Source organism: Phyllobates terribilis, unplaced genomic scaffold (genome assembly GCF_046119375.1).
Source record: "Phyllobates terribilis strain yellow unplaced genomic scaffold, ASM4611937v1 Scaffold_1__5_contigs__length_1240528914, whole genome shotgun sequence".
Lineage (NCBI taxonomy): Eukaryota > Metazoa > Chordata > Amphibia > Anura > Dendrobatidae > Phyllobates > Phyllobates terribilis.
Window position 1 is genome coordinate 1,168,852,328 of NW_027362761.1, and position 12,108 is coordinate 1,168,864,435.

General features: G+C 42.0%; 1 protein-coding gene across 1 annotated transcript in view; it reads right to left on the minus strand.

Moving 5' to 3' along the window:
• The window catches only part of POLR1A (RNA polymerase I subunit A), a 65,575-nt gene that overhangs the window by 10,718 nt on the left and 42,749 nt on the right, over positions 1 to 12,108 (minus strand). Inside the window, exons 27-30 of the mRNA XM_073649128.1 lie at positions 8,886 to 9,043; positions 7,872 to 7,998; positions 2,414 to 2,518; positions 1,963 to 2,247 (exon numbers count right to left, since the gene is read on the minus strand). Of these exons, the coding sequence (XP_073505229.1) occupies positions 1,963 to 2,247; positions 2,414 to 2,518; positions 7,872 to 7,998; positions 8,886 to 9,043 (675 nt within the window). The remainder of the gene's footprint in view (positions 1 to 1,962; positions 2,248 to 2,413; positions 2,519 to 7,871; positions 7,999 to 8,885; positions 9,044 to 12,108) is intronic.

A 12,108-nucleotide genomic window follows, 5' to 3' on the forward strand; every position in this document is an offset into this window, starting at 1 on the left:
ATAAGACCGTGCTAATGCCAATATAGAAGATCATGCCCGCCCACATGGGCCTGTCATAATCATCATAAACCACAGGGAAGACGTCATTTCCTGAACATGATAAATAGACATCCAACATACCTGACCAAAAAGGCGCGGAAAAGACATATAGAGGCCAGGGAGGTCGGTCTCATCAGATACAGAAGATAGTGCTACAGATATACGGTTAGATGAGATGGTATACTAGGGTCCCTGAACTCGCATGACGTACTTAAAATGTGACTAAAAGGTGGGAAAGGACATGGTGAGGGATGAGTGGGAAAGGGACAAAGAGAGGAACTATGGCTGGTTGTACGGACCAAGCCCTCTCTAAGCTGGTCCCTACCCAACATGGAGGTTGGCTCCCTAGGGGGACTGCGCAATTGGCACCCCCACTCAACGGCGGCTATCCCTCACTGACCGGGTCCCTGTACTGACCCTATTATAGAAAAGAAGTGAAGGAAAGTTGTTCATTAAGGCCCCGTGAGGCTGCATAGTTCTCAACCAAAAGATCCATTTACATTCCTTCTGTAGGATCTTTCGATCCCAATCCCCACCTCTGGCGGGAGGCCTGATTCTATCAATGCCTGCAAATCACATGCAGTCTGGGTTGCCACTATGAACATTGTTAACATGATTGGCACGATCCCTTTTATTGATGATGTCTCGTATGTGTCATCTCTTCAATCAGTACACTGTGTGTGTCTTTTTTACATGCTTTGTGTCTAGTATTGTCCAGCATCAAGCTCTTTTAAAATAAGGTTATAATAAAGAGACATTGTTTTATGGTTTGGGGTTGTGCTGCAGCCAATGGCACGGGGAACATTTCACGGGTAGAAGGAAGAATGGATTCAATGAAATTTCAACAAATTCTTGATGGAAACATAACACCATCTGTAAAAAAGCTAAAGTTGAAAAGAGGATGGCTTCTTCAAATGGATAATGATCCTAAACACACAGCAAAATCCGCAATAGACAAACTCAAAAGGAGCAAGCTGAAGGTTTTACAATGGCCCTCACAGTCCCCTGATCTGAACATCATTGAAAATCTTTGGCTAGAACTCAAAATAGCAGAGCAGGCAAGACGACCCAGGAATCTCACAGAACTGGAAGAATTTTCCAAGGAAGAATGGATGAAAATCCCTCAAACAAGAATTGCAAGACTCTTGACTGGATACAAAGAGCATTTACAAGCTGTGATTCTTTCAAGGTACTTTCTAGGTACTAAACATGAAGGGTGCCCAAACTTTTGCATCGGCCCATTTTCCTTTTTGTAATTTTTGAAATGTAAAAGATGGAAATATATATTTTTTTTTTGGCCTAAAATACAAAGAAAATGAATCATCTTTAACTTTAGGCCTTTTATAGATCATTTCATCATCAACTTCCTTAACTGTTCACAATAACAGCAATTTTAACCAGGCGTGCCCAAACTGTTACGTGCCACTTTATAAACATGTTATAAATGTCACTTTGTATCGTCAGATATTAAGTTGCATTTTCTGCCTTTTTTCTAGAAAACAGGTCCAAGAATTTGCTAGAGACACAGGACACTAGCGCAGAGTTTTCTCTAAAGTTTTGTGAAGATGGAGTTACAGGTGAAAGGTTTAGATGGTGAGGACGCGGGTGCTGACTACTAAAACGAAATGTATCGGCAGGGTTCTGTCGGATGTGTCCGGTTTTGCTCAGCAGATCCTCATAGATGTGAGGTTAGAGGTGCACTGACCTACAGAGATTATACGAGTACATGCACCTCTCTGCTGGCAACTCAGAGGTGAACGGAGCAATGGCAAAGGAGCAAAGTCCTAAGCTGAACACTCCCGTCCCTTTATTTCAGCGATAAGTTGGGTGTCACCCACTGATCAAAACTTCTGAGAAGTTTTCTGACACTAGAGGAACCCCATATCGCACACACATCACCCCAATTGTCCGGACGTATCTTACCTGACACCATAAGCTTCTCTCCGAGTCATAAGAATAGTCTTCTACGTTGGTGTCCAGACTCAGGACGCCGTTTACCCGGTTCTCCTCCAGCACATCCTCTGTTAGGTTTTCATTGTTACGTTTCTTGGAGGATCCTGAAGGTGGAGGAGGACTGGGATCCTCCTCAATTGGTGGCAGAGACTCATCATCATCATCATCCTCCTCTACCTTCTCTCCATCTTTCTTTTCCTCATCCTGATCTTCTTCATTCTCGCCAACCTCCTCTTCTCCACTTTCATAGTCAACCTAACCAGAGAAATGACCATAATGAAGTGACCAATCTCATAAACCGCCATGGCTGACGTTACGGACCACTAACTAGAGAAACGACCACAATGACGTGACCAATCTCAAACCACCATGGCTGACATACGGACCACTTAACCTGCGCCACTCGGAAGTGTATATTTACCTCCTCTTCTTGCTTTTTTTTCAGCTTCGTGTCTGTGGCGTCGGCGTCCCCCTCATCGGCTTCTGCATCCACGATGTCTTGTTCTTCAGAATCAGCTTCTTGGTCCTAAAGAATAAGAAACATAAGGACACGTTCTCCGATATCCCGTCTCGTCACGTAGGCTGGACTGCAAGTGTCCTCAAGACGTCTACGGGAACTGGAGATTTCCTTGCTCTCATTTCTCAGCACCTTTTAGATGGCTTTTTTTTTTTGCAAGGTATTCACTTCATTTATAGTTGTTGTTTTCTTTTGTTTTGTTTTTAGATATTTTTTTTATTTTATCATGTAAAATCAAGAAAAATTGTTTTAATATAAAATTAAAATTTACATTTTAATATAATTTTTTTGTGTTTAAATTGCTGTTAGCCGCCACTAGCAAGCTTCACCGTGATCGCTCATATAACACAACAACTATTTCAGAGTATTATACCTATCACCATAACAATGACAGGCATCACATTACACCCAGTCTCTAACAGGGTAGGAAGTAACCTCAAAAAATAATATGATGGATATCTGTAGCCACCACTAGAGGGAGCTCACTGCATACACAGTGGACTTAACAGTGTGCTGCTCCCTCTAGTGGTGGCTGCAAATAGGTGGCATGTTTTAAGTCGACGTCTAGGCAGTACATTTGCAGTTTTGTATTAGAAAATAGATCTGTGACCAATATAAAGATATATTAAAAAGTTAACCAGCACAAAGTTTTGGATGTCATAAAAAAATGCTAAAATTTGTATATTCACTGTAAAATATCTGCGAGCTAAAAGGAATTTAGTAAGTTATTTAACATCCTGAAATCCTGCTCCTTTGGGGGCTCTTTAGCCCAGATCGGTTATGGTCTATAATATCTACAGTGTCTACAGGGAGTCTGTGGTGGTCTGAGACACATCCACTGCCTCAGCATTGGTCCATGTAAGTACTCAGAAGACGACTGCAGAGTTAACGGGTAGCAAATACTTTCAATTACAAATGTAGTATAGTTCTTCTGATTCGCTATGTCTCTTTCCTCACGTGCAGGACCTTAGGCATCCATAGTTACAACCACTATCAACTAGCTGTCACTATATCAGTGGTCGTAACCATGGATACATAAGGTCCTGCAATGGCTGCACATGAGGAAAGAGACATAGTGAATCAAAAGAACTATACTACATGTCTAATTGGAGGCATTTGCTAATATTATTATTATTATTACACCTACTACGCATTGGGATAGGATCTTGGAGACGGGAATACGACCTATTCAGGAATCGCCGCTGTCAGTTTATTTTATTATGAAAGTCAATAAAATGAGCGTCAGCCGGATCCAAACTTGGCACCGAACAATCACAGAGTGGAGTCCGCCCACGCTTCCTTGTACTTTGTATTATGTCAGGGCAGCTTTAGATAAGAGGCTGGAGATAATCGGTGGAGGTTTATGTAACAGCCGGCCGCCTCTGACCGGCGACACCAGTATCCATCTAGTACCGTCAATATCAGATCAATAGGAGTCCAACTCTCGGCCCCGGCTCCACTGTTTACCAGGCACAGAGTCATACATTTAGTAGCAGTACTTTGTCCACTACAGGTAGCGTACAATCCCCGGAGGCGGTACAGCAGCCTGTTCTACACAGCAGGCGCCAAACGGAAACTGACAAAATTAGAGACAACTCTGATCCCAGCATTATACCCCCTTAGATGCTGTAGTCAACAGTGACTGTGGCATCCCACCAATGGTGGCAGACCACACGGCTGCTATGAGGCCCATGAGTTAGGAGGGGTGGTGCCAGAAACAGCAGTCCCCCCACCATATCACACTTTCAATTGTATCAATGCAGTTGAAAGCAATGCTGGAGGAAGGAAGTCGTCCGCTCCCTTCTCCATCATTCTCCCTCGGAGTCTTCTGAGATCTGATATCTCAGCACAGCGGGCGCGATGACGTCACTACATGATACTTCAGACCACACGCTGAGGAGACCGGAGCAGCGGAGGAACGAGGGGAGGGGAGTAGTTATTTTTTTTTATCAATGATAACATTGTGGTGCACATTATACTACATGGAGGGCTATGTGGGGGGAATTATACTATTTGAAGGGCTATGTGGGGCCCATTATACTACGTGGGGGCAATTATAATAATTGGAGGGATATGTGGGAGCCATTACACTGTTTGCAGGGCTATGTGGGGGGTCATTATACTGTTTGAGGGCTATGTGGGGGTCCATTATACTAATTGCAAGGCTATGTAGGGGTCCATTATACTGCTTGCAGGGCTATGTGGGGGTCATTATACTGATTGCAGGGCTATGTGGGGGGCATTATAAAGGGTGGGCCATTTTTATCGATACACCTAAATTAAATGGGAATGGTTGGTGATATCAACTTCCTGTTTGTGGCACATTAGTATATGGGAGGGGGAAAACTTTTCCAGATGGGTGGTGACCATGGCGGCCATTTTAAAGTCGACCATTTTGGATCCAACTTTATTTTTTTCAATGGGAAGAGGGTCATGTGACACATCAAACTTATTGAGAATTTCATAAGAAAAACAATGGTGTGCTTGGTTTTAACGTAACTTTATTCTTTCATGAGTTTTTTACAAGTTTATGACCACTTATAAAACGTGTTCAAAGTGCTGTCCATTGTGTTGGATTGTCAATGCAACCCTCTTCTCCCACTCTTGACACACTGATAGCAACACCGCAGAAGAAATGCTGGCACAGGCTTCCAGTATCCATTGTTTCAGATGCTGCACATCTCGTATCTTGATGGTATGGTGTGGTATATGGGGTACAAAGATAGTGGGGCCATTCTTCATCAATGGAAACCTCAATGCCACTGGATATCTGATATTGCTACATGATGATATGTTGCCCTCTTTATGCACTGAAGACGGCACGTTCCCTGAGGTTTTCCAACAAGATGGTCACCACCACATTATGGGAGTCAGGTCCGAGCATTCCTACATGAACAGTTTCCTGGAAAGTGGATTGGTCATCGTGGTCCAGTTGAATGGCTACTAAGGTCTCCCGATCTGACCCCCTTACACTTTTATCTTTGGGGTCATCTGTCTATGCTGTGAAGATACGAGATGTGCTGCATCTGAAACAATGGATACTGGAAGCCTGTGCTAGCATTTCTTCTGCGGTGTTGCTATCAGTGTGTCAAGAGTGGGCGAAGAGGGTTGCATTGACAATCCAACACAATGGACAGCACTTTGAACACGTTTTATAAGTGGTCATAAACTTGTAAAAAACATGAAAGAATAAAGTTACGTTAAAACCAAGCTCACTGTTGTTTTTATTATGAAATTCTCAATAAGTTTGATGTGTCACAAGAAAAACAGTGGTGTGCTTGGTTTTAACGTAACTTTATTCTTTCATGTTTTTTACAAGTTTATGACCACTTATAAAATGTGTTCAAAGTGCTGTCCATTGTGTTGGATTGTCAATGCAACCCTCTTCGCCCACTCTTGACACACTGATAGCAACACTGCAGAAGAAATGCTGGCACAGGCTTCCAGTATCCATTGTTTCAGATGCAGCACATCTCGTATCTTCACAGCATAGACAGATGACCCCAAAGATAAAAGTGTAAGGGGGTCAGATCGGGAGACCTTAGTAGCCATTCAACTGGACCACGATGACCAATCCACTTTCCAGGAAACTGTTCATGTAGGAATGCTCGGACCTGACTCCCATAATGTGGTGGTGACCATCTTGTTGGAAAACCTCAGGGAACGTGCCGTCTTCAGTGCATAAAGAGGGCAACACGTCATCATGTAGCAATTTCAGATATCCAGTGGCATTGAGGTTTCTATTGATGAAGAATGGCCCCACTATCTTTGTACCCCATATACCACACCATACCATCAAGATACGAGATGTGCAGCATCTGAAACAATGGATACTGGAAGCCTGTGCTAGCATTTCTTCTGCGGTGTTGCTATCAGTGTGTCAAGAGTGGGCGAAGAGGGTTGCATTGACAATCCAACACAATGGACAGCACTTTGAACACGTTTTATAAGTGGTCATAAACTTGTAAAAAACTCATGAAAGAATAAAGTTACGTTAAAACCAAGCACACCATTGTTTTTCTTATGAAATTCTCAATATGTTTGATGTGTCACATGACCCTCTTCCCATTGAAAAAAATAAAGTTGGATCCAAAATGGCCGACTTTAAAATGGCCGCCATGGTCACCACCCATCTGGAAAAGTTTTCCCCCTCCCAGATACTAATGTGTCACAAACAGGAAGTTGATATCACCAACCATTCCCATTTAATTTAGGTGTATCCGTATAAATGGCCCACCCTGTATTGTTTGCAGATCTATATGGGGGGCCATTATACTGTTTGCAGGGCTTTGTGGGAGACCATTATACTGTGTGAAAAGCTATGTGGGGACCATTATACTGTTAAGGGCTGTGTTGTGGTCACAGTTGGGGGATCATACTTTGTTGCGGTCACAATACTTTGCCGGCGGTGTACAGAGGGTCATCATACTCTGCGTGTGGAGGGTACTGTGGAGGAATTCACTGTGGGGGTATTGTACTGTGTTTGGGGAGCACTTTTGTTGTCATCCATCTCTGTGAGGGCAATGAGAGGGGAATCTAGGGGCTTCAATAGTAGGAAAATTATTTGTAAGGACTGCAAAGTAGTGAGGTATGCTCTTCTGTGACATCACCGAATATTCATTTTTTTAAATTAATTAATTTTTTTTTTTTCCGGTAGAATGGCGCCCCAATTAGAACTTATGCTAAAGTGCCCCATTATTTCTATGTCCGCCCCTGGTGGCATCTAAACAGAAAAGAAAATAATCTAAGCAATAAAAAGCAACCATGTCAATTTTACTGCAAAGCGATTGTCACCAAACTGAAACCCCTTACCGCCCAACCCCCCCTCCAAAAAAAAAATAAAAAAATAATAATAATAGAAGAATTGCTGTTTTTATCCATTCCACCCCACATTTTTTGGTAATAGTTTTAATAGTTAGTGTTTAATTATATTACATTACATATGAGAGGTAGTACTGGGGGCTGGGAGCTTTTAAAAAAATTGCTACTTTGTGCCGTAACCTGATGTGGCCTCGAAATTCGACTTTTGTTTATAGCAATATTTCAGTTTAAGTTCCCATAGATGCAGAGTGTAAGTGATGGATGCAGATGAACAATAGCTCTCAAGATGGTGACGGTCACGTAATTTACCCAAGGCTTCCCTGGTTGTGTACTCTTCTGAGCAGGAGCCAATGGCGTCCAGCCCATGCACAGATGTAGGAGATCATGTGTGTGTTCGCGCATGTGCTGAACAGTTACGCCAACTGGAACGCATCCACCATTTACACACCACACACTGCATTCAGGGGCTGGGATGGGGAATGAGAAAATTTAGCGCTCTTGATGCTAGTACACACTTCTACACTTATTTATCATCGCTCACCTGCGTTGCCGCCGTTTCCCCGCCTTCATCCATATCTTTCCGAGATGCCTTTCTGCTGGTTACATCCCTATTGGAGGCAAATTTTGCACTTCTCCTTTTAATGGCCTCTAACATAAATCGAAAGAACCTAGAAATATGGAAGATGAAATTGTCAGAATCGACAAGTATTAATGAGGCCATAGATGTCCCCATTACTCGTAGTGTTCATTACCAGACCATCTACCGAGGCACATACACATCTGTATATACACAGAGCACATACATACACATCTGTATATACACAGAGCACATACATACACATCTGTATATGCACAGAGCACATACATACACATCTGTATATACACAGAGCACATACATACACATATGTATATACACAGAGCACATACATACACATATGTATATACACAGAGCACATACATACATAAACAGCACATACACACCTGTATAAACACAGAGCACATACATACCTGTATAAACACAAAGGACATAGATACACACATATCGGAACATCCACCTAATCCAAATACCAGAATGTGTGAGACTTATATAAACCATTGCCAATTAAGTGCATTATCACTTTAAAAAAAAAAAAAAAGCAGAGCAATGGCGTTCTAAAAAGCGTTGTTTTGCAGAGACAGTTTTGCCATGCCCCCTAGTGTTTGAGGCAGGGACATTCTATCCAGGTCATTAGAACGATGCTCACATCGCTCCTGTTCTTCCAGTGTTCTCTAGCTGCTGCAAAACTACAACTCCCAGCATGCCTCCAGATGCACTGCTATGACTTGTAGTTTTGCAGTTTTGTGCCGTGATACAAATTTGTGCCTGGGAGAAAGGAAGCTACTAGGGTCACATGATCCGCCACACAGAAGACTAAGTCTGTGTTCACACAGTGTTTGCAATGCAGATTGGTCAAGGCGACCTTAATGACGTGTCAAATGGGTCCTGGATGGCTGCGACACCTTATTGAGCCAGTCCCAGGAGGGTAAAGGTAGAGCCGTCCTCAGACATACGCACCTCTCCTCCATGAAGCGCAGAATTCCCTCGGGTTTCAAGCATTTCTCCTGCCGGTAACGCTCGTATGGGAGGAAATGGAATTTGATTTTGTAGATGTTACATTTTTGGGATCTGTCTTCAATGCGGAAGGTTTCTTCTACATCCAGCTTGTGAATGATCTAGAATAGGAGAATTATCTGCATTAATGCCGCCACTAGTGCGGGCAAAGTTAAAAAAAAAAAAAAAAAAAAAAAAGGTCTGGCTGGCATAACTGTTAACCTTATCTGACTACGTTTGCACTACATGGCAGTTTTATACGAGTGGAGTTTTCTGTATTAAAAGTGTAAGTTTAGAACCCAAATATAATCTGGTATTACATTTATAGAGTCCCTAACAATATATTAGATACCATGAAATGATATTTGAAACTTGTTCCTAGTTTCATTCTTTTCTTTCGTGGACGTGTCCCTCCCAGTAATAAATGCTGGATGTGATGTCTGTGCATCCTGGATGCTGCTGTATTAACTAGCTCTCATGTAACAGCACAGCTTCTTTCCTGCACCGATTTCTCCTTCTATAGTTCATCAGTGTCTCAACACAATACATAACTTGTGTGATTTCTTCATCCTCCTCTTGCAGACGGCAATTCGTGTGTGCTCTCTGCCCTATCTACTCTCTGATAAATCTGAAAAGCATAGCTTGTGTGATCTGCTCTCCCTGAAGACTTAGATGCTTTCTTCCCCACACTTATCAATGCTGTTTGACTGCACAGTCCTCTTTGCTCTTCCCAGGCTTGATCAATGCCACGCAAAAAAGCAAGCTTACCATCAGTGACACCTGACATAACACGAGGTCTGAGGAGGTGAAGAAACAAATAGGTATTTTTTTTTTTAATCCTAGAAAAACCAAGGAGGGAGGCACTAGAAGCAGGGAATCACATATCAACGCTCTCTTTTATTTTAGGCTATGAAGGAAAGGGGATATTATTGTAGATCACCAAGGAATTAAAGGGGTTGTCCAGTTAAAAGAAGTTAAGGTTAGGTGAAAACTTGTTGATCTGAGAGGGTCTGACCACAGAGACCCACACTGGTGGGCAGAACGAAGCAGCAGTGCACATGTGCAAACTGGACTACATTTATTGTCTATGGGGATGCACCTCTTGTACCCCCTAGATTGCCAATGAAGGGTAGCATTTCCCAGGAATTAAATGTATACCCCTCTTTTCCAAAACTGATAGTGAAGAAAAGGGTACAGTATTATATGTTCTGACTTTTTAGCTTTTTTTTGGGGAGGCATATAGAGATTTATCTGTAAATGGTGCAGGACTATAAAGCTGTAAAGAAAAATACTATTGAGGTGTTCAGGCAGAATATCGTGAAGTCTGTGGCTCACTTTTAATATTTCCGCCTTTCATGCTACAGGTCATGAGTTTGAATCCCCAAAGTGTGAGGGAACAGATTCCATATTTTATGACTGTGGTATCCATCTTGTCTTGTAACCCGTGTCATTGTGATCAAGTAACAGTGATGAATGGAGAAATTTCCCATTTCTATTCATGTCCCTAAAATTCACAGAGTAAACTTTTCCTTTGTCTGTGACCCTATTTAAAGTGCCTACACGAGCTAATAAACCAGAAATCTGGGTACACCATACAAGGCTGTGCTGTATTTATTTCCCGAGTGCTTGTAAAACAAATCTTATTAATTTGGAGTTCAAAAGGCATAGAAGAAAGTGTATTTTGCTCACAAAAGTGACAAGCTACAAAAAGAGGGAAAGAAATATTTTAAAAATAAATAAATAAATAAATAAATAGATAGATAGATAGATAGATAGATAGTGGTAACACTGCTCCTCTGCCGTTCGCCTGTCGGGCGCTGTGCTCCTACGTTTAGCAGCTCATTTGTGCGGGTGGATTGTGTTGCCGAGAGAATACGGCTCCCGTGGGAAGCGGGGATGTTTCACATTTCTAATCATGCCCCTAAATTTCCTTTTGGCTGATAGCTCAGAGGGAATTTTTCCTTTGTCTGTGACACTATTCAAAGTGCCTACATGTGCTAATAAACCAGAAATCCTGGGTACACCATACAAGGCTGTGCTGTATTTATTTCCCGAGTACTTGTAAAACAAATCTTATTAATTTGGAGTTCAAAAGGCATAGAAGAGTGTAATTTGCTCACAAAAGCGACAAGCTGCAAAAAGAGGGAGATAATTATTTAAACAAACATATAGTATACTCTTCTGCCCTTCCCATATCGCCTGTGGGGCGCTTTGCGCCTACGTTTATCGGCTCACTTGTGCGGGGCAGGGGGGATTGTGTTGCAAAGAGAACATGGCTCACGTGACATAGGTGGCCAACCTCACCCTAGACCACAAGGAATTAAATACTATCTCTCCGCTCTTCAAGCCCACCAAGGAAGAGGACATTACCTTAGCCTTTCAAACATTTATTTTGGCCACTACCAGGGTTGCCAACCTTCCACCAATTCCTGGACGGTCTACAAAACACTCGGAGCTTGATTTCATGGTTTTCTTAAAAGCTGGTGGAGCTTGTGAATATGTCATTTTATAGATCACAGTAATTGCTGCTCTTATGCTTATATGGCATCTGAGCCATAGGCAAATCTCACTTTAAGGTTTTCCCAAAGTGTCCATTGAAAAAGTTTGCTGCCCACCAAAAAAAAAGTCCTAATGAGTCTGCATCTTTATTTTTAAAGCTTTCTGATTTCTTTGCCCTCATCTCCTAGATGAGAACACCTCTGTCTATCAACTCACTATCGGTTTACTGCTCACATTACTCAGAAATGAAGGCTTTTATTGCAGATCTGAAAAGGAAAACTGGGGGAGAGGGAGAGAAGAGAGGAAAATGCATTTTGGGTGATATTGGAGAACAAGTATATTGATCCCTGCGTGCGCTGTACTCCAATAATCTTTTTTTACAGTCAAGGATTTGGAACAGAGGTCTTCCTCTGAAGACATCGATAAATTATGAGCTCGCCAAGCAAAAGAAACAAGCCCTCACACAGCTCTGACAAAGCAAGAATATAAACATTATGGGTCTCGGAAAATGGCGTCACGAGCAATTTTTTTTTTTTTCTTGCAAATTTTTGAATTTTGTTTTACTAAAAAAAAAAATCCTATTGCTCAGTCATTTTTCTAGCACTGTGAAATGTATAAGAACAAAACCCAATTGCAGAATTGCGGGGTTTTCTTAGCAGAATTTCAATATTTTTTAATCTCACAAAAA